Source organism: Camelus dromedarius, chromosome 11 (assembly GCF_036321535.1).
Source record: "Camelus dromedarius isolate mCamDro1 chromosome 11, mCamDro1.pat, whole genome shotgun sequence".
NCBI lineage: Eukaryota > Metazoa > Chordata > Mammalia > Artiodactyla > Camelidae > Camelus > Camelus dromedarius.
Window position 1 is genome coordinate 21,833,913 of NC_087446.1, and position 23,470 is coordinate 21,857,382.

At 32.7% G+C, this 23,470-nt stretch overlaps 1 protein-coding gene across 3 annotated transcripts in view; it reads left to right on the forward strand.

Annotated features, from left to right (window-relative positions):
- The window catches only part of METTL25 (methyltransferase like 25), a 197,956-nt gene that overhangs the window by 33,829 nt on the left and 140,657 nt on the right, over positions 1–23,470 (forward strand). For all 3 annotated transcript variants that reach the window (XM_031463060.2, XM_031463059.2, XM_031463058.2), the window contains exons 6-11: positions 6,284–6,378; positions 8,152–8,181; positions 11,594–11,667; positions 13,442–13,535; positions 21,392–21,466; positions 22,029–22,100. In XM_031463060.2, the coding sequence (XP_031318920.2) occupies positions 6,284–6,378; positions 8,152–8,181; positions 11,594–11,667; positions 13,442–13,535; positions 21,392–21,466; positions 22,029–22,100 (440 nt within the window). The remainder of the gene's footprint in view (positions 1–6,283; positions 6,379–8,151; positions 8,182–11,593; positions 11,668–13,441; positions 13,536–21,391; positions 21,467–22,028; positions 22,101–23,470) is intronic.

A 23,470-nucleotide genomic window follows, 5' to 3' on the forward strand; every position in this document is an offset into this window, starting at 1 on the left:
GTCCACAAGTACCCTGTAAAGGAGGAGATGCTTTGACTGACTGAAGTTTTACTTCTATCCCTGCAGTGCTGTGGACTCAGATAAATCAGTTAGCCTTTGTGGATCATTTGCCAATTAGTAAAAAGAGAAGTGTTCAATTAAATGATCTTGGAGGTCTCTTATGACTCCAATAATATACTTCTATGACTTGAATGTAACTTTCCAAAACATGCCTTTTATTTAAACTGAGCCTCACCTTTTTTATCACAACATTTAGGTTTAATTTACCTTTTTTTCTTAATAATATTGGGTTTGCATAAACAAATACTCTGCTTTCCTGCTATGATTCTGCATTTGACTGATAAAATGGTATTTTTGAAGATTATACTTTTAAATATATGTCAGTGTAATAATGGCCATAAGTGTTGCTTTTCACAGTTTTATGTTAAGTAAAATTATCTAACAATAATTCCTAGTTAAATGCATATTTAAATTTTTGTTTTCTTAACTATCAATAGTAACTTTATTAGCTTGTTCAGAAATTCAATCAGTAATTATCTGGAGCTACCTCAGCTTGATATAGATACTGTTCTTGTAATCCTAGAGCAGACAAGTAGACTCTACTGTCAACCTTGTAGATTCAGCTGTTTAGAAGCTTTTGTTACAATATCACATTATTTCTCACTGTTCATTTGGGCTTATGTCTCAGGAAAATTCTTGCCAATTAATATGGAGTGAATGCAGAGATTTCTAGATGTACTTGGCAGTCTGTGCAGTTACCTCACACAGACAGCTGTGTCTGGTCTTCAGTCAGTTGTGCATTTTCTAGAGTATTGGCACTGAGTTTTACTTTTGCCATAGGGCATCTGCTTGCTGCCTAGAAGTAGTTAGACATGGAGTTTTAATACATTTCCCCTTTCTTTAATGGTTTTCATGACTAATAGAAAGTGGTTTTAGAAGCTCATGTAGATTATACTCAGCGTAAAACATGTTCTCCCTGTGTTCATGTTAAATAAGGAAGTCACGAATGTAATTAAACCTAAAATAAAAAATTAATATATCCACTTAAAAGAAGTAGTAAAGAGAAATAGTATATGCTCCAAATATAAAGTTATATGAAATCAAAGCTGATAGAAAATTTTATTGGAAAGTTTACAATCAAACAGGCTTTAAAAAAAAACTAGTTTACATTTTACTAGTTTTGTATACAAATTTGGATTTGTATACTGTACAGCAAATTATCTTGAAAATTATGTTGCTATAAATATTGTATTCTCACATTTCTTTTTCCCCATGGTAAATACATTATAAGCAAATTATCTAAGTTATCTTCACCATCAGTCTGGCAAAAGGAGCAAAATTTTCATAGGAATGAAGTTGCAACATGCTTTATAATAGTAGTGTAAAGATTGTCTCATTGACTTAATGTTTCAGATATTCCATGTGTCTCAGTTGTAAACTCTTTTATCAAGACTCCAGTCTTGACTATAAAGGGTGGATCGAGAGCAGCAGAGGAAATTTGCCATGCACAGTGAGGAGCACCATTGGGGAGCTGCTGTCACAGTGTTTGCCAGACCAACGCAGTGTTTTTCTCTCAGTACCTGAACTTGCCATTCTTATAGTCATGCATAAAAATACCAAGACAGTAGTATCCAGACTGATTCATTCAGAAACAGTGTTTGAATGTAGGTACGATTCTATTAAAGCAATATATGCATTTGTAAATGGGTGTTTATTTTCTTTTGTATATATACTGTAGTTTATATATTCCCTTGAGATTATACTTCCAGCTGCACTTTTAACCAAAGGGTAAGTGAAATATTAGTACATTGGTTACATAATGGAGCCACAAGTAGAGATGAGAAGCAGAAAAAAAATGATATAAATAGGGCTATGCCTGGTGTTGTCTAGAGAGAAACAAATGAGAAATAATAAGTTACTCTTTTACCTTTGGCTAACCAGCTATGCTCCTTTAGAGTATTCTCTGAAGCAAAAGACCATGCATGGGATATATATCTCAGTGACTTTAATTGAGGATACTTTCTGGTGAAGGCAGAGAGGACCAGTATGTTCCCTCATATTATAGAATCAGTTAATTTATGTGAACTTTCTGGTGAAGGCAGAGAGGACCACCAGTATGTTCCCTCATATTATAGAATCAGTTAATTTATGTGAATATGTGATTATCCTGCTGTGATTTTCTTTAAAAGTCTTGAATTCTAGGATCTCTCTGTACCTGCTTTACAACTTGAATCTTTATTGAGAACTACACATAAATTTTATATTTTTAAATTACCAAATTTTTATACCCATATTTATTCCAATCATTTTAAGAGAGTAGATCAATTTTTAGAATTGGCCTACTTTTAAATTATCTAGTTATTCCTCTTCTCGTTGTACTGTTTTGAATTCTTCAGTTTATTATATTCTTTAGTTTATTTATATTCATTATTACTGCTGAAGAGTGTCAATGAAAAATCAATCAGTCTATCCAAGAAAGAAATGGAAAATTTTATTCAAGCCAGATTAATTATAACCCAGGAAGAGCATCTCAGAGAGCTCCAACAACTCTTCCTCCCATTGGAAGTCAAAGCACAGTAATATAACTTTTTTGAGATGGGGCTGTACATTAAATGACATATTATGGGCAGTTTACACAATCCAGATCTACGGGTAATCTGGCCCCTTACAAGATCAAAAAAGAATGTTATCTTTTAAGGAGTTATCTTGTTGATGCTAGGAAAATGTTGCTCTTTATGGTTGAGCAAGTATTTCTGCTGATGGAATGGAAGCCAGGACGTTTAGTGTGAACAGTACTACACGGTGAACAGTGCCAGATGGGAAAGTCAAGCAATAAGGCTTCTGTTTCATATTTTGCTAGAGCTCTTTATCATGTGTCTACTGTGGAAGGCACAGGCCATCTTTCAGGAAAGGAGATAATTAATATTAAAGTGCTTATTTAATATTAACAATTTAGAACCATTTTAAAATTTGAAGATGGAATATTTTATTTATCAAGAGATCTGGAAGAGGAGAATTGAAATGCTGATCACATCAACCATTTAATAAATTTAGGTAGAAAAGTTTGACTCTTTCTTTTGGGATTAAAGTGTACGTTACAATGCAAATTCATATGAAAATTGCAAAATGTTTTATACTTAAGAAGAATGATTTTTAAATTATCTCATTTTCTTAATAATGTTTGGATCATAATAAACATTGTTGACCAAATTCAGTAAAAGCTGATTTTGATGATTTGTGTGTCAGATGGGTTTTAGAATCAGATTTTTAAAATCCGTTAAAAAAACCTGTTGGGATTTTAATTGACATACATTAAACTTAAACATCATTATGGCAAGAAATTATGTCTTTATGATATGTTTTTCCTCTTTGTAACATAAATTATCTCTTTATTTATTTGGTTGTTGTTTGAGGTATTTATGTTAATCTTGCCCAGTTTTAGTTTGATTTATTCCTAGTAATTTTGGGATTTTTTTTCCCCTTCATATAAGAAGTATTAATTGGGTACCTGACACATGCTAGTCACTATTCTAGGGCACAGGGATACATGATTGACCAAAACAAAGCCCCTGTCCTCACTAGACTTACATTCTGATAAGAAGGCATCAAGTAATAAAAAAGTAAATAAATAGATATATAACATCAGGTTATAAGCAGGAGAAAAACTGAACAGGGGAGGAATGTGGAGATAAAAATAAAACTTTTCAAAAATCACTTACTTTATGTATATATTTTCCTATCTTTTTTGCTGTCTTTCAATAACGGTCATTGTGGTTTTAAATAAAATATTCTAAAACCCTCTATATATGAAGGTGTAATATAAGTTGAGATTATTAACTCAGGTGATAAAAATTTGTGTCTCTATGGCATAATACCTGTTTATTTTTCCTAGATAAAATTATATATCAGGTTTCATTTATGGCTAAATAAATTTTTAAAGCATATATTTTCAAAATAGAATGAGGACATGTTGATTCAATTCGACATAGTTCTATAGTAGGCACTGAGGATGTAAGATAAGTGAGGTACTCTCTGTCCCCTTAGGGAGCTCATGATCTAGTGAGGAATTCAGAAGCAGTTACACAGAACTTTCATGCATGTCTGAGAATGATATATTCATGACCTATAGATCTTAACCAACCATGAATATGAATTATTGAAAAAAAGAATGAAAGAAGCAATGAGTGATGGATGTATAAACCAAATGCTATTAAGACTAAAAGAGAGACTAATTTTTCATAACTGAGGGATAAAGGAAAGCTTTCTGAAAAAGATGACATTTGATCCTCATTCAAAAAGATAAATGAGTTAGGGAAGGACACTTTGAAAACTTTGTGGACAAGAGGCAAAGAGGCAGAAACTGTGTTTGTTCTGAGTAAGGCAAGTCCACATGGATATATGGCAGAGACTAAGTTGGGCATGAGGGTGAAAATATGAAAAATGAACAATAAAAAAAATAATAAACTTTTCTTAAAAATAAGAAAGCATGACTAAAGAAACAAATTAGGACTGGATTATGACAGCCATGAGTGCTGTACTGAGACCTGAGTATTATTTAGTGGAAGACAAAGTATACTTTGTTCCATGAAAAATATTTTTGAGTGTTTAATGCAAAAGAGTTGCATACATTTCACTTACATTTCTGAAAAGGAGTATTTTTGGCATAATAGAAGATAGGTTGGCATGGAGCTTGATCAGAGACAGAGAGACTAGTTAGGAAGCAGTTATAAAAGTCCAAAAGCTAACATACTTTAGATAAGAACAGTCGGAGGCAATAGCAGTTTACCAGGACTGCAGGCTCCCTGATTCCCGTGCAGTTTTAGGTGAAGTTGTTTATGTAGCCTGGTGGTTAAGAACATGGCCTCTGGAGTCAGACTGCCTGGGCTTAAATTCCAGCTCAGCCATGTGAGGGATTTGCAACTTAGGCAGTTTTCTTAACTTCCCTGTGCTCAGTTTCTCTATCTGAAACATGAGAATAATAGTATACAATAGGTATACTATTGCTGTGGGGACTAGTTAATGAATTTAAAGCTGTTAACATTTAAAGCTAGTTAATATATTTAAGGCATTTATAATAGTGCCTAAAATATTAAGTGCTGTATAAATACTAGCATTATTATTATTTATATACCTGGGACAAGGTCCATATCTTCCATCTGATTATCAGTAAGATGTTATAAATCTTAATTTAATACCTGAAAGAAATCACTATCACAGGCTTATATCTGCACAAAATTTAAATTTTCTCTATTTTAATCAAGTCATCTGATCTTTCATAGCACAGAAGTTTATTTAGTGGAATCTACCTCAACAATATTTTCTTTTAAAGCATTTTCTTGTTTTTGAGTTCTGCTTTACTTTTTAACCAAATAGAAAATTTATATTTATATTTAATTGTCAGATTTTTGATTAAACTTAAGCTCTTATTTTCCAGGCTTTAATTTAAAATTAGAACAGTATTTTCTAATTTTAGTAATTCTATATTAAATTTTAATTGTATATTAAAATTAATTAATAAAATTAAATCATAATTTTATAATAGAAAATTAGAATTTTTTTTCCCTTTTCAAAAACCCTGTGTAAATTAATAGTTGTACTTAAGGGGTTAAAAATCGGCAAATTACATGTGTAAATCTATAAGTGAGTTGAGCAGCAGGTATGCATGATTAAGCAATGAATGTTGCTTTTGTTTGTTATTGATACTTGAGCCATAAATGCATCTGAGCCAAATTGAATCACAGTTGAAAATATTACAGCCTGTTAATATAATGAAGAAAGAAAAGCCCACACAGCTGTTCTTTTTCTGAAAAGTGAACATCGTGGGAAAAAAATTGATGCTTCAACGTTGTTAGGAATGAAATTAATATTGTTCTATTATAAACTGCCAAATGTCACATTTAATAAATCATTTTATTAGAAAATCAGGTCAGCAGTAAATGACCAGTTATCTCATTACTTACCTGCTGTAGTTACACTGAATATGAAAAGTATTTCCATTTTAAATTGCTTTTTGCTAAGTCTTTGAGAAATAATTTTGGCAAGTTGGTTGCTGTCACACCTGGAGCTTAAATACAAAGCAGCTGTTTTTGAGAAAATGCCATTTTCATAATATTAATATGCTTTCAATTAGCATATGAGAATGAACTATTAAACATTACCACTTCCATGTTTAACTACTGTTTGACTTTCTCAGTGACTGATTTGCTTTCTCAATATATTATTTACTTTATCTAAAAAAGGAAGAATTTTATTTAAATAATCCATGTTTTTTCCCCATCTGCAGAATATACCCAAGAAAAGTGGGGATTTCCAATGTGCCACTATTTAAAGGAAGAGAGATGGTTCTGTGGTCGTAATGCCAGAATGTCAGCATGTTTGGTACGATTATTACTATTTTTCTTCTAGACTGAGAGTTTTATCCAGATGTTGCAGAATTTATTTATTTATTTTTTGGCTGTATTAAATGCCAAATTTTTTAGAGCACCATTAATGCTTTTGTGCAAAGTATGAGGCAAAAATGACTTGCCCTTCCAACATCATTCACTCTATATGCACTGTGGTAACAATTTATAGTCATACTATAATTCTACATTATACTACTTAACTTCTTACATATAATTACTTTAATTATCATATAAAATGTACCAACAACCACATCTTAAACAAAGAATTACTTCAGTGCTTTATCCACAGCTCTATGGTATGTTTGTGTGTGTTTGTAGCAGATCATTTGGTTTCCTGTTTTTTTATAAAATAGGAAAAATATTATTAAGCTACCTGGGATATGAATTAGCTATTTAGTGCACCTTTATTTAAAGTGCCTGATTAAGTTAGTCTCCTTAGATCTAGAACAGTTTAGCCCATGGTCTTTTCCGTTGGTTTAAAAAGGAGCAGGTTCAAGTGAAAGGAGGTGAATGGACTTTTGTCATCATTAATTTAAAATATAGTTTTTAAAATGGTGTCTTTAATGTCCAACACCAAGATTAATTATGGGTCCATCATTTCTATGCCAGTAACACAGCAATATAAAAAATAGTGTGCCAGTATTCTCGGTCATGTATCTGAGAATTAACTTAAAAATCTACTTATGCACAAACAATGATTCCCTTTTGTAAGTCCTCTTAAATGCTTTTCTGGGAATTTGCCTTGTTCTTTTATTTATTTGTAAATGATACTCGTTTAGGATCTTGTTAGAATGGCAGGTCATTCTTGGAATGACTTTGTTCTTAGATTGCTGGCAGTTTATAAACCCTAGGCAAGAAATAGAAATAGTCTTTTGTAGGGAATCTGACTAACCTAAGAGAAAAGACTAAAGATATTGGCGTGAGGGATTTCACAATGAAACAGGACTTTTGTGGTGAGGCCCACAATTAATTAATAGTCTTCACTCATAAGCACAATGTTTCCAGTTGCATTTATGATACCCACATTTTAATTGTCAGCAGACAGCCAAGAACCACTAGTTGTCTAAGGAAGTCTAACATGGAAGAATAGAGATCAGATAAACAAATAGAAAAGAAGCAACTTGGAGGAAATGGGTACTCTCCAAAATAAAATAAAATAAAATAAGATAAGATAAAATAAAATAAAATAAATAAAATCCTTAGAAATAAAGGCATACTATATCCACGAAACAAAAATGCAGACCATACAGACCAAAAATATAAGTACTTTTCTAAACTTTCAACTATAATGTGTTCAATGTAATCTTGTTTAATAAAAGATGAAATTATATTTATTAAAAATTGGAAGAAAATAGGTTAAAAATAGTATATAAATACATTTATATGTGTATATATACACAGTAATAACTTTGGATTTATTTGATTATTTTAGCTACAATAAAAGTGAGCCAAGAATGTATCATTTTGTTTCTTTCTTATTTTCTAATTCCTTCTAAAACTCAAGGAGTGTGTAGAGTTGGGGTGTGTATATGACATATACCCATACATCAGTCCTAAATTATACAAGTGGACCAGTTAACATTCCTTAATGATATTAACACTTTTAAGTATATAAACTTATATGTTGTCACTTAATTTATCTTTTTAAATGTCACTTTTATAAGCCCTTATATAGTGTGTTTATAAGTCTTATAAGATAAGACTAAATATATCAGCAGTCTTTGTCTTATTTTTTTCCTCCTTAAAGGCATTGGAACGCGTTGCAGTTGGCCAAGGGGTAAGTAAGAGTGTTTACTCTAATCCAGTTGATGAATGTGATAGTTTTTCCCAAAGTACTCTTCATACTTGACCTGCTGATGAACTTAAAACCTGATGTATTTTAATAAATATCACCTCTTCTTGTCACTTCTTCATATTCAAATTTATACATTTTCTGTAAGTTTACTTTTAAAAGGGAAGTGAGCTTTCAGGAAAAGTATATTGAACTTTTAGAAAAACTTCCACAGTATACTCTTGTACTGCTGTCTCATTTCTTCATATTACATTAAATAGTCTATAAATATTTCTAAAGAATGCGGTCACTGACTGTAGGCTTTTATGGGCTTAGTTCAAAAAAAGATAAACAAGGTATAGCCTTCAATTTATTTTTTAACTATAGTCCAGAACACACATTTCAGTTGGTTGTTTTTTAATTTTTTTCTTTATTGACTTCATTAGTCATTAGTTGCAACAGCCAAATGGGTTTCCACATATAAACATGTTAAATATATCCCCCAGGTATTCATGTAATTGCCGTGTCCTCTACTTTATGATTCATGAAACATATTAGGAATTTTAGAGTTTTTTAAATAGAGGTTTAATGAAGTTTTTTGAGAGATTTAAAAAAATTTTTTATTAGAGTTTTCTTGTTGGACCTAAATTTTAGAAATCTCTCTTTTGCTTCTTTTCAGAGAGCATTAGTATGTCAGTTTGAATTTTTAAAAATAGTAGCAACAAGTATCATTTACAGAGTGCTTACTCGGGCCAGACATCATGTTTAGAACTTTGTGTGTGTGTGTATATTTAAGTATCCATTGTTCCGATCTAAAAATTAATAAAAATTGATTTTTTAAAGGCTTTGGAGCATATTGTTTAAGTGTATAGGCTTTAGTCTCAAACTGCTGGATTGTATCCTGTCTTCATTAGTTACTGGTTTAGTGACCTTGGACGCATGTCATGATTTCTCCATAGCTTACTTTCTTTATCTATAAAATACAAATAATGGCAATAGTAATAAAAGTAACAATAATACTTTCCTCATAGAGTTTTGCAAGGATTCAGTGACTGAAAGATGTAAAATGCTTAAAACAGTATCTGTCACATAGTAAGTGCTCAATAAATGTCAACTGTTATTGCTGTTATATGTGGTTAATAATTATGATCATGAAAATAATATCTAATTTACCACAGTGCTTACCAAAGTACTGTTCAAAGTTTTCTTCATCAGTTAAAGTACCACAAACATAGCCTATGAGATAGGAAGTATATCCCATGATACACATGAGGAAATTAAGTAGTGAACGCTGGGATTTGAATCTCTGACTCTGTAGCCCAAGCTTTTAAAGGCTACCATAGTGCAGATCAACTTAATGGTTCCTTAGGGGTCTGGAAGAGGAAAGAGCTGTTATCATAATAATGCCCCAATGCATTTGTGATCTGTTTTTCAATTTCCCAAGTGTTAGCTTATGGTTATGCCTATCTTATGAGTTGGATATTCCCTAAACTTACATAAGAATATGATACACAGCAGTTTAACAGTGAGTTCTAGCTCAGTTAATTTGTTGCAGAGTTCTGACTTCCAGCTTAGTGCTGTCTTCACTAGACCTGTAAAATGCATGTCTAATAGATATACTTTAAGGCTGTACTCTTTCTACTCCCTCCCATTTAAAATGCATTAAAATGTTAAATTGATCTATCACTTGTGAAGGAAAGAAAGTAAACTCTTGGAGTTACGTCTCGTTTATTCCTGGAGTAGTCAGGCACAGGCTGCTTGAGAGATGCTGACTTCTTTCCCACTTATCTCCATCTGTATTTACCAGGATGGATAGTCCTGATTATTCCAGGAGTGTGCATTCGACAGCACTTCATAGCTCTCTTTCCTTTGTCTTAGGAAACAGCTGTAAAGCTCTTATTTACTCAGGGTAACTTGGGAATGATGCTTTATTCTGTTGTGTTTGTATTCCTCTCTGCATTCCATTTTTGTATGTTCTCTTGCTTAAAACACATTTCTTGGTCTTTTTTTTTTTGTGGTCTCTCTACAATTAGTACAATATAAATACACATTTATTTCTAAACTTATTTTATGTATTTTTTCTCAAAGACATGGAAAAGGAGAGCTTTATTTTTAGAATTTTTTTCTCTTCTTTCCTAAATGAAAGTATGTAATAAAAAGATTAACGACACCCCTTCCCTGCCAAAGTGTCAGAGAGGCAAAATAACATCATGGTTTGCTACTGGGACATCAGAGCCAGGCTTCCTCAGTTCAAATAACAACTCGACTATTTTTAGGAGTTTCACATGCATTTCCCATAAAATTAAAGTTCATATCTATTATAACTAATCAAATAATAAGTTAAGAACTTTGTAAGCCATTTATAATATTAATATTGCACTTCATGTAATAATATATTTCCCAAAATACCTTGAATTTCAATAGAACAATATAGAAGTAAGTGTTAATATATGAAAAGAGATTTCAGCATTTTTGTGAGAGAACTGATAGGATTTCGGGGGACGTGGGGGACAGATGGTAAAATAGAGATTTGGGATATTATGGAAAAGAATTACTTAAGATAAAAAAATGTCAAATGAAAAATATATCCCGAGAGGGGAAATTCTGAATGAAATGTTTTGGAGACATCTTCACGAAACGAAAATTTAGGTCAGAGATTTTATTTCAAGTCAAGGAGTTGTATTTGCTACAATGAAGCTCTCTTTTCTGTATAGTCCTTTTTTTACCTTCTACTTCTTTGAAACTATTATGCTTCATTAGAGTCCTTCTCTTCAGCCATTCCTTCTTTCCTTTCAAAAACTTCTGCACCTTCATGGACATTTCCCACCTCTTTTTTTCCCAGGAAGTGGAGCCTTGCCTAGACTTCAGTCTCTGAGCTCACGTCCTCTCCAAAGCCCTTCTTTTCAACTCTGTAGTAGGCAATGCTGTGTTAGGCCTCAGACATCTTTTCAGTATGTCCTTACTTGGGGTAGTACCTTTTCTCTCTGGTGTGAATCCCAGGTAATACTGTCTCTAATCCATCACCATTAGGGCAGACCCACATTCTCTTCTTGTTTGCACATATCCTACCTATCTGTTCTCTTGTATAGAGCCGACTTGGCTAGTTGTGAAAATTTATTTCTATGTTTTTATGTTTTATCTGCATTTGGGACATTAGCTAATTTTTCTTTAATTATGCCTTTTCTTCCTCATTCACTACTACTTTTTTTCTAGTTTCTTCTATTTTCTTGCAGAATTACTTTCTCAATGAGAATTAGCCTTAGTACATTTTAATTTAGAAAAATTATAAAATTATCTCCTGTGTTTAGCAACAAAGTCAGCATTGTAACATTCACTTATGGTCTTGACTCTCAGGGATTGATCTGATTTCTGTTTTTGTTTGCTTCTTGTGCTCACGTATCTCTACGTTTTTTTTCAGCTGCCTACTGAGTCCCTTTTCTATCGTGCTGTCCTGCAGGATATCATTAAAGACTGCTATGGCATCACCAAATGGTATAAGAATTTTATTTCAATAAGAATAACAATCCTGCATTGTAAGTGAAAAGTCTTTTAGTTTTCAGGTGACTTTGTTCAGGGTCACTGTTACTGGTAGAAGCAGCTTTGAATTTGAGCATCATCAGGAAATAACAAAGAAATATGCAGCAACTGTACCTTAGGTTAATCGTTATTAAAGTGAAGGCTCTAATGATTCCCTTTTGTCCTGAAAGGTTATTGTGATGATAAAGTGATATATATAAAATGTACTTTAGAATTTGAGAAGTACTGAAATATATATATATAAGTAACTCAGTGAATATAATATTTTAATATGAGCAGGAGTTATATTTAAAATATTTCATAACCACTTAGCTAATTAGATCAGGCATCAATCCTAAACAGCCATTGTGGCCATTCATGTCTCTACTGGTGGAATAGTAGCCCTGCATATGTTTTGTTTTGTTTCTGTTTTACCCAGATAGTGACTTCTTATACAGAGAGGCAAGGGGTGGCAGAATTTTTCATAATATTGGTTCAGCAGCTCCTGTACTCAATCATCCATTGAAAATCCCTTCAAGTTTCATGAATGTCTTCTTACTGATTGTAATTTTAGGATTCTGATAGCCATTTGGTTGTAATAGGATTACTCTTCAAATTAAAATAGGGCAATTTTCAAATTCTCAAAAACGAATCCACACTTAACAGAGATAGGAGCTATTTTCAGATAAGGTATAATTTCTTTGTAAGAAAAAATAATCCATTTTTTAATGAAAGAAATTATGACATACAAATATCTCTGTATATAGAGGTGGTTTCAGTTGTCATTTCTATGTAGATAACTCCCAAATTTGTATCCCAGTCTGCATTCTCTTTAGATACTAATATATTTATATATATTTATATATTAATCTTCACAATGTCTTAAAGTGAATTTCTCATAGTTTCCCAAAAACTATCTTCCTTTTCTGAGGTCACCCCAAGATGGTAACCTTGCTGGAAAAAAGTCACAAAATTGTGCAAATTCATATCCCCTCAAGTATTCCTTTAAGACCTGGAATCTTTTCATTAATATGTTTGTTGTTCTCTTAATGACCATTTAAAATCATCTACATACAGTCTTCTCTGAACCTTTCTTTTCAGATCTCTCCAACCCTCCACATTCTTGTCTGCCTGTATTACTCAGTAGATATTATTTATGATAAAACTTACTTCATTCCAGAGCCTCATTGACCTTTCAGCCACATTTGACCATGTTGATCATTGTTTTTTTCCCAAACTCTCTTCCTCATTGTCTTCCATTAAGCTGCATTTCTCTTAAGTTTCTTTTTCCTACTCTGAACACTCATCTGCCTTTTTGAAGTGTTTTTCTTCTTACTCATCCCTTTGGCATATCTTGACATTATCTAGTGTTTTATACTCAGCTGCTGTCTCTTTACATTTCCTCTTTCTTTCAGTAAAATTAAAATGTGTTTTGTAGCACAGTGGAAACTTTTGAAAGACCTAGAGTTCCCTTTAAAAATGCAGCTTTTTTAATATTATAAGTTTACAACTTCTCTCTCATAGTATTGTCTTCCACTGTTGTATGTTAAAGGAATTCTCAAAAGCAGATCTTGAATATTTTTATAATATATAAGTTAAAACTGTTCACAAAAATATTACTACATTTTTCTCACATGTGGAGCTTGTGTCATGTACATAGAAGGTATTTAAAAACATTTTATGATTGAATTTTAAATGATCTATAATTTAAATTGGAAAAACTAAAAAGTGATTCAATTTTGTTTTTCAGTGATCGGCATGTTGGTAAAATTTACGCCAAATCCTCTTCCTTTCTGGATTATGTCAAAAAGTCTCTAAAGAAGCTTGGATTAGATGAGTCCAAGGTTGGTATATGATTACCCATTGCTTTATAAGAAACAAGAAGACTTCTGTGGGATTTTGAATTGAGATAATACAAAAATTATTTGCCTTGCACTTTTCTCTTATTTGTGAAACTGAACTTCAGTCACCTTTATTCCAATTCACCTTTCCTGTCAGTATGGATGGTTTGCTGTCATTTACCTCCAGAGTGATTCCTATTTTAGGTTTTTCAGGTAAAAATTGTGCCAATTCTTAAGTCACAATAGACTTGAAAAAACAAGATAACAGAACAAATGCGAATTTTAAGTAGAACAGGAGATAAGGTTTTAAACTGCATTTATTTAAAGATTGTATAACTAATTAAAATGAAAAATCTTCAATTCAAAAAGCCTTTGAATGGGAAAATCCTGGGAAGTGATAACATAATAGGAGGCCCAAGCTAATAATTGAGAACATGTTGTTGAAGACAAAAAGGTAAACTGATGGACTAGTGGTAATAAATATTCTAACACTGAGAAGAAAAGCAACTCTCGACATGATTCAGATGAGTTGTTAGCTAAAATATTAAGTTGAACCTAGATCACTTTGGTATTTTGAATTGATTATAAATTGAAATAAAGAATAAAATAGGTGGTTAAAGGAATGAAATATATTTCTTGAAAGAGAAAAGTTACACAGATATGCTTAAGTTATATTGTACCAATTACCCATTTAGTCCCCAGTTGTTTTATTACTTAAAGCAATTAGACTGGTACTAATCAGTTTCTTCCCCTATAAAATGGCTATTAAAAAGCATTCCTAATTCATATGATTTAAGAACGATTAAGTGAGGTAATATACATAAAATTCTAAAAACAATGTACACAGTAAGTGCTAACTAAATACGCTAGTTTTTATTATTCTGATATTTGTATATGTACTACTTATAATAATGCAATTGATATGACTCCTGTAAATATTTTTATTTAGTCACCAAAACGAAGATCCTTCTAGTCTTGCATAAATAAATACAAATAGACACTGTTATCCTAGTTATTTTATTTGTCTTTTAAAAATATTTTTAATCAGATTTGTTTTCCTTCCAATTAGTCTTAATGAGTACATATATTTATTTTGTGTCTCAATTCTGTGTCTTACATTTAATATCAAGATCACAAACCTAAGCATAATTTTTACAATTAGAAAGCTAAGTTTTTACTTAAACTAATGATGTGTTTATCCTTTGCCAAAAACTAATAATATATTATCCTTTGCCAAAAACCAAATAGTAAAAATCCAGAAAGAATGTTACTTATTTTTCCTGCTGGCTTTCTTTTTCCAGGTTTGTTTCTAATAATAATCATAATAAATGTTTCTTAATATGCTTATTATATTACTGATTCAAATATTAATAATAGCTAATATTTACTAAGCACTTACTATGTGATATAGTTCTTATGCTAAGAACATCATAACATTATCTCATTTACTCTTCACAAAAACACCTGTGGTAAATACTATCGTTATTCCTAGTGTAATGATCTAGAAAGAGGGGCTCAGAAAAAGGCAAGTCATTTTCCCAGGGTCAGAGAGCATGCAGCTGGTAGAGCTGGAACTTGAACACAGACTCAGCTTTCATCAGAACCTCAAATGTTAACCACCACTACATGGAAATGTGAAATTAAAAACAAAAGGAAAAAAGGCTAATATAGATAAGTATCACCATGAAAAATCAGTCTTAAATGATTTTTAAGCTACTTTTACTAGCTAGTAAGGGCAATAACAGTGCCCCACTGATTTTTCTCTTAATACTATTTACACTCATTAAAAACATATGTCAAATAAAATAGATGAGGAAAAGGAACAAGAAGCCCAAGCTGGCAAGGGAGGAAGGTATAGGACATAATAAGGCATTTAAGAGGTAGTGGGGCGAGAGGAAGCAGATAGGTGAGTACATGGTTTGGGTTTTTTTGTTTATTTTAATGTTAAGTGAGAGGAATTTAGAGAGTTGTGTCTGTCAGGCCAGAGTGGCCGGAAATAGGATAAGTTATTAAAACCACAGACATACTTCTGATCTAATAACAGAATCCTATTACTTTTCTCCCATATCACGAAGTAGCAGGGCTAAAATGAAAGTTTTGACCACAAGCACAGTAAAAAGAGATCTATGAATAGTTTTATTTATAAAATGGAATTAATTTTCACGAGATTCTAATTATTAAAAAGTATCAAAACCACTTAAATTTAAAATATTAAATATACCAAAATATTTAAAAGATCTTTGACTAAACTCATAATCATTTATTAACAAACTTTTATATATAATTGAAAGTGTGGTGTACACATTGATGTATTTCTGATCTCTTAAAGTACATCTCTTCACATTCAAAACTATGCGAGCAAGTGAAGTGCCTAGAAAATCTCCAAACATGCCCTGACACATTCTTAGTCACAAGAAATCCTGTTAAACATGTGGAAAACCCAAGAACATTCCCAGACAAGTCATCATTCCAAAGGAGACAAGAACTGTGTGTGCTAGATATATGTGGCTCAGACACAGCTTAAAATATTAGTCCGTAATTCCTGTAGTCAGTTGTGAAGGACAGCATTGGACATTTCCTCTTAGAGCAGAATTTCTCAAACTCAGCACTAGCATTTAGCTAATTGTTGTGGGGGCCGTCCTGTGAGTTGTAGGATGTTAGCCGCATCCTTGGCCTCTACCCACTAGGTGTCAGCAGTAGCACCCTAGTGAACAATCAAAATGATTGCATTTAATTACATTTAAAAATTACATTTTATCATATTTTAAAAGTCTCCAGACATTGTCAAAAATGCCCTGACAGGGAAGGGGGCAAAATCACCCCCAGCTGAAAGTCACTGTCTTTGAGCATTTGTCATTTTCAACCTTTACCTTCTGTCCCAAACTTTGGTATCTCACCAAATTTCAGAAAACCTCCAAAATTGTCTTTAAAATTTCATGTTTTGTTCATGGCCTGCAGCATTTATTCAAATGAATGAAAAAGTTTACTTAAGCTATTATAAATGAAATAAAAACAATAAAACTGGTGATTTGATGGAAAGGGGGTGCTGTTGGATGGGTAAAGTTGAAAATCACTAAATTAGAACCTTAGTGAAAGTTGATAAAGGATAATTCCAAAAAAACCCTTAGATATTTCTCCAAAACAGGCCAGCAAAAGCAAGACCTTTGAGACTAAAAGCGTTTAGTTATCAGCAAATATTTAATCTGAAGTATCTCCCATGTGCCAATAGCAGTAAACTCTGAAGCTACAAAGATAATTAAGACATAACCCATGAAAAAAGAAGAAAAGTAATTGTAACATGAACTTACAACAGTAGACACATATATAAAGTACAATGGAGGCATAGGGAAAGGAGTGACTCACTCTGCCTGTAAAGATTTCACCCACAGAACTTTCAAAATCGGAGTCAATCCTGTCAAACCATACTGCTGCTCCATCAATGGAATTTATGTAATATTCTAAATCCTTTGTTTTCATTTCAAGAGTCTTCACAGCATCTTCACCAGGAGTAGATCTCAAGAAATCACTTTCTTTGCTCATCCATAAGAAGCAGCTCCACATCTGTGAAAGCTTTTATCATGAGATCGCAGCAATTGCGTCACATCTTTAGACTCCGCTTCTTGTTCTAGTTTTCTTGCTATTTCCACCACGTCTGCAGTTACTTCCTCTACTGAAGTCTTGAACCCCTCAAAGTATCTGTGAGGCCTGGAATCAGCTTCTTCCAAACTCTTGTTAAGGTTATTTTGACCTCTTCCCATGAATCATGAACATTCTTAATGACATCTAGAATAGTAAATCTTTTAAAGAATGTTCTCAGTTTACTTTGCCCAGATCCATCAGAGAATTACTATCTATGGCAACTATAGCTTTATATATTTTTTTTAATAATAAGACCTAAAAGTCGAAATTGCTGCTTGTCCCATGGGCTGCAGAATGGGTGTTGTGTTAGCAGCATGAAAACAACACAAATCTTGTTGTATATCTCCTGAGCGCTTGAGTGACCAGGTGCATTGTCAATGAGCAATAATACTTCAAAAAGAATCTTTTTTTTTCTGAGCCATAGGTCTTAACAGTGGGCTTAAAATACTCAGTAAACCATGTTGTAAACAGATATGCTGTCATCCAGGCTTTGTTGTTCCATTTGTAGAGCACAGGCAGAGCAGATTTAGTGTAATTCTTGAGGGCCCTAGGATTTGGGGAATGGTAAATGATGCTGGCTTCAACCTAAAGTCATGAGCTGTATTAGCCGCTAACTGATGAGAAAATTAGCCTATCTTTTGAAGCTTTGAAACCAGGCATTGACTTCTCCTCTCTAGTTATGAAAGTCCTAAATGGCATCTTTTTCCATTATAAGGCATTTTGGTGTACGTTGAAAGTCTGTTGTTTAAGTGGAGCCTCCTTCATTAATGATCTTAACTAGATCTTCCGGAGAACTTGCTGTAGATTGTATGTCAGCACTTGCTGTTCACCTTGCACTTTTATATTATAGCAATTGTTTCTTTCTCTAAACCTCATGAACCCACCTCTGCTAGATTCAGACTTCTCTTCTGCAGCTTCTTCACCTCTCTCAAACTTCGTAGAATTGAAGAAAGTTAGATCCCTGATTTGGATTAGGCTTTGACTTAAGGGAATTTTGTGGCTGGTTTGATCTTCTATACAGACCACTAAAATCTTCTCCATATCGGCAATAGGGCTGTTTCATTTTTGTATCATTTGTGTGTTCACTGGAGTAGGACTTTTAATTTCCTTCAAGAATTTTTCCCTTGCACTCACAATTTGGCATCACATCCCCCTACCTTGAGTTCTAGCCAAAGGGTGTATAACAGCCTCAGTCCCAACATCTAGTGGTGAAAATATGATCAATTGCTAACCTATCTTATGATCAGGTAGGATGTGAGGAGGATCTCTGAACAACTGTGTGTCTTTCATCCATTTATCCAACGCATTCCCCACGAAGTGTGGTCCACCCTTCCTTATCTGGACCCCCTTATATAGATCTATAAAAAGACAATTTTAATAAATAAACAGAGGAGAAGAGACAAATCTTTCATGAAAAAGAATTCCAAATATTCTGTTTAGATACTGCACCCTCAAGATGATGGAGTATAACTCCCCAGTCAAGTGTGGGCTGCACATCGTGACTTTCTTCCAAAGCGTGTAGTGTGGAAAGGGGGAAAAAGAGGAAATTTACAGTGAAGAAACCTGACAAACACTATCTCATGAGGAGCATGGCACTGTGCTTTTGTAATCTTCCTCTCAAAACCCATAGCCCGAGTCTAATGATGAGGAAAACATCTGGGAAACACTAGTGAAGGAACATTCTACTAAATGCCTGACCAGTACCCCTCAAAACCGCCAAGACCATCAACAACAGGGCAAGTCTGAGAAACTGTCACAACCAATAGGACTAAATGCAATGTGGTATCCTGGATGGGATCCTGGAGCTGAAAAAGGACATTGGATAAAAACTATGGAGAGCTGAATGAAATGTAGACTTTGACTAATACTAGTATATCAGGATTGATTCACTATAACAGATAACTATTATAAGGGAAACTGGCTGTAGGGAATATCTAAACTATTATCTTCAAAATTTCTGTAAATCTAAAACTGTTCTGAGATGTTTATTTTTAAAAATAATATGAGAAAAGCTAATATTTATTTAACTTTGCTTTGTGGCAAACAGTGTGCTAAAATTTTTGATTATATTAACTCACTGAATACTAAGGATGACTTTATGAAATGAGTACCGTTATCCTCAACTTATAGGTAAAGAAGTCGAATAAGTAGATTTCTTAAAGCCAAAGTCTGGGAAATTGGGGAGGGAGGATTCAGTGCAGTCTGTCTTACTCTAGATTCCATGCTCCTTTTTATCATATTTGTATAACTTAATAACAGACATTGAGCACAAGAAGAATGCTTGTTCAGCGTTTTTGTAGAACTAGCAGTCGTCAAATAGGCCAACAAGGAAGACTAAAGAGAAAAATCTGCACTTGCCACCAGATAAAATAAATGCACTTCTCAAACAGATTGGAAAATTGAGGTTTGAAATAAAGGCAGAAGAAATTCAAGGAATGATGAATCTCACTGAAGCGTTAAAGAAATGCTTATCCCCTGAACTGTGACTCTTGAAACTTGCAGACAGGATGAAGTTGGTCAAGCATTTGAAATGTGTTGAGTTGTAGGACATATACTGTCTAACACATAGGCTATACTGGAGTTAAAATCAGTCAAAACAATTGTAAGGAAAGTAGGGGGAATGAAATCTAAAGCACCTTAACATGACTGTTCATATACTGTGTCTTACCCAGGTTCTCTTTAGAACTGGGTGTCTCCCTGAACCTAAACCATAGCCCACTGAGCTAGGGCCCAATTACACAGAGTAACTAATATTAATCCCTTTTTCTGCAGTCTAGGAGATGGGCAGCAGGGAGCAATGGAATTCATGACTTACACTCCCAGCTGCCATTCAGTGCGTACTTCAGTTTGTAATTTTGCCTGTTTGTCATTGCCTAAGTATGTTCTACCCCAGTAGCACCTCAGTTCTGATGCCTTCATCAGGTGTTTGCCCTTTCTAGGCTTTTACTGCATTTGACACTCAATAATGTCATCTATAAAATGAGACCATGAATATATGTGTTACAGAGTGATGTTGAAATTAAGTAAGATCGTGTCTTCATAAAATTTCCATAGAATCTCTCATGTAATCTTATGAGACTGGTAGTTGAGCATTTGATTGAAAATGTTGATTAAAGCATGAAATCATACCTTAAATACTGAGTTTTTCACTTAGAAACATATTAATATAATTTTATCCACTGAACTTTTGGTATAAGAACAAGGCCATTTGTTTTGTTTTGGTTTTGTACACAGCTTTGTATATAGTTTTACTATTTGAGTAAACTACCTTAACTTTTCATCAAACGTACCTATAATGAGTAGTCTACAGTATCCAGCTTTGGTTCAAAGTGAAGAAAAGGACTTCCATTTTTTCAAATAGGAAAGTGAAGATGACTTTCTCACCTTTTTTTCTTCAAAGTCACACTAAAGCAACAAATAGAATGAAAAACAGAAACACAAACTCCTTCTTTGACAAAATCAGAATGCATGTTAAATCTCAAACCATGTGTATTATGAAGTACAGTGAAGGAAACGAGGGATGCAGAAAGATGCCAGGAGAAATTGCCCAGGGTTATATATAGATCACTGACAAAACCAGCAGAATATAGTTCTCTAAAGTAGCATGTCCTGAGGAGCAAATACGATCAACTCAGTAAGAATAAATCTCAACTGGTGGGAACAGAATCATGTAAGTGATCTAGAAAGTGGCCTTCTAACCACAAGAGTTCAGCGTATTATGGGTATTGTGTTTTAGAGAAAAAAAAAAAAGCGGTGCTTGTTGATGGATTTCAGTGGATGTTAGAGGAAATTAACTATGACTGTGTGTCCTTATTGTGTTCCTGTTGCCTTTGAATTATTCTCTAGGATATATAGTTTTAGATTTATTGTTTTAAACTTTAATTTTACTCAAGATGTTTATTGAGCTCCTACTATGTACCCCAAACAAAGAAACAAGTGAAAAAGTAAATATTTCATCACCTCTTGTTGAAATCAAACAATTAATAGAATGTTATTGGTGATTTTATTTATGATATGCTGAGTAATCTATATAGATGCAGAAAATTTAAATGAAAGAATTTAGTTATATTGACTCCTTCCTGAATATCCTTAGAGCTCTTCAGACACCTAAGATTGTTTTAAATTATTATGTTTATTTTACTTTAGAGTATGTTTGATAAAGAAAGATTTTTTCACTGTTGTTAAATAAGTTTATTTATTATTGTTGTTTTATCTTAAAGCTGCCAGAAAAAACTATAATGGACTACTACGAGAAGTATAAGCCTAGAATGAATGAGCTGGAGGCTTTTAATATGGTAAATCTCAGAATTAAACATATTAAACTAAATATGTTGCTAGACTTGAATAGGATCCTATTAAATTTTATAACAGGACCAACCAATCTATGTTGTTTTTCTCTCAATGTAGAAAAACCGTTTTGGATCATTTCCTATTTCAGAACTATATTAGGTGTCAATAATGTAATAAAGAGAACACATGGTAGATTTCTCTTAAAGTGTTATTATAAATTTACGGAAATAAGTTTTAGAGTTCTTTGAACACATATTGGTCTCAGTTAATTCACAAGCATTCCTTTTAATGAATTTCATTCTTAGTACCCCTTTAAAAGCTTTCTATCACATATGTATGATTGCTTTTGGAGTCTACCCCAAAGTCACTCAAAGGACATTAGTTTCCTATTACTATTAAAGAACAACTTTTGATCTCTGAAGTATTCATTTTCTGAAGATGTACATTGGGTATTGGAGATTTGACCTTACTCAAGTTTCTGTAGGTACATTTTCTTAAACATAAGTGTTATGCTAGTATTTTTGTTTGTTTTGAAGTACCACCATCCTATTTTATTCTTTCTTTTAGTTGAAAGTTGTTCTTGCTCCTTGTATAGAGACATTGATTCTTCTGGATCGACTTTGCTACCTGAAAGAGCAGGTAAATTATGTTAATTTTAAATGCATCACAAATATCTTTATTAGATCCAGTAATATGGATCCACTTATAACTAGGATAACTTAATTTCACGTAGAACTAGTAAGGTAATTTTTCTCATTATATTTTCCAAGTTTAAACATTCTTTCCATCTCTTGAAACAAAAACATATGTACAACAGATGTTTTCAGCAAAGCTGCTATAATAAAGTTTACATTCTTTTAATTGTATGGTAATTACTGTGTAGTAGGTACTGAACTCAAACCATCATTTGTGACATATTGTATAGCTAAAATTAATAAGGCCATACATAAAAGTTGTCATTCATATATTTTATTTTGTAAAAATTACCTTTTAATTCACTTTTGAATTTTGGGACATATGCACTCTGCAGTATAGAAATTTCTTTCTGATCAATGAAAATTGCTTCTTTTTTTGCAGTCTTATTTGTTACATCTATGTTGAATGACCAAAAAAATTGGACTTTTGATTATCTTTGGGGAAAATGAGTTTTTCAGATTCTACTCTAAGCTGTGGTCAAAATAAAGTTTTTGAACTGTTTAAAAAAAGTGCATTTGTGGATTCAGCTTTATGTTTCCACTATAAACTCTTTATTTTAATAATTCTGTTTTATCATATGGGGAGCTTCTTTTCAACAGGCTACTTGAAACAAGTGGATTTTTAATAAATGGTGTTTTTGTGGAGAAAGGCAGTTTTTAAATATTTAGATACTGATGTACTTTCCTAAGCTACTAACTCAAAATCACTGGAAAGTTTTGGTTCCCAAGTTGGTGGTTGACAGAATCAGGCCTATTTTACTCCTCATTTCCCTTTTCAAAACAATTGCCAGTGACATCAGTAAAATAGGCAAAATGGTGTGCACCAAGATTAAAAGATTGATAATGAAGTGATAGAGATCATATAATTTTTAATTTTCTTAATAGTTTAAATAGCATTTTACTATTATAAAAGTAACATTTATGTTAGAAAATTTGAATGAAGAATATGAAAAAAGAAAACTAAAAGTAATGATAATCTCACCCTTCAGCATTAGCTATTAGTTGTGTTTTCTAGCGCTTCTAATGTATGTATGTTGCATGTATATGTTTGAGCATTTATTTCTACTTTAATTAGGTGCAGTGTTGCATCTAATTTATTTGTTTTATATAGAATTTTTCCAGCTCATTAAATGTACTACAGAAGCTGAATAACATTTCATCATACAATAATTTACTTAAGTAATACCCAGTTGTTACTAGCCACTTTCCATTTTTCACAGTTGCAGCAAAGAGTGGCCTTCTGGTTCACTCTCCATGTAAATCTTTATTTCTTCAGCTTAAATTCCCAAAGGTGAAATTCTAATGTTAATTTTA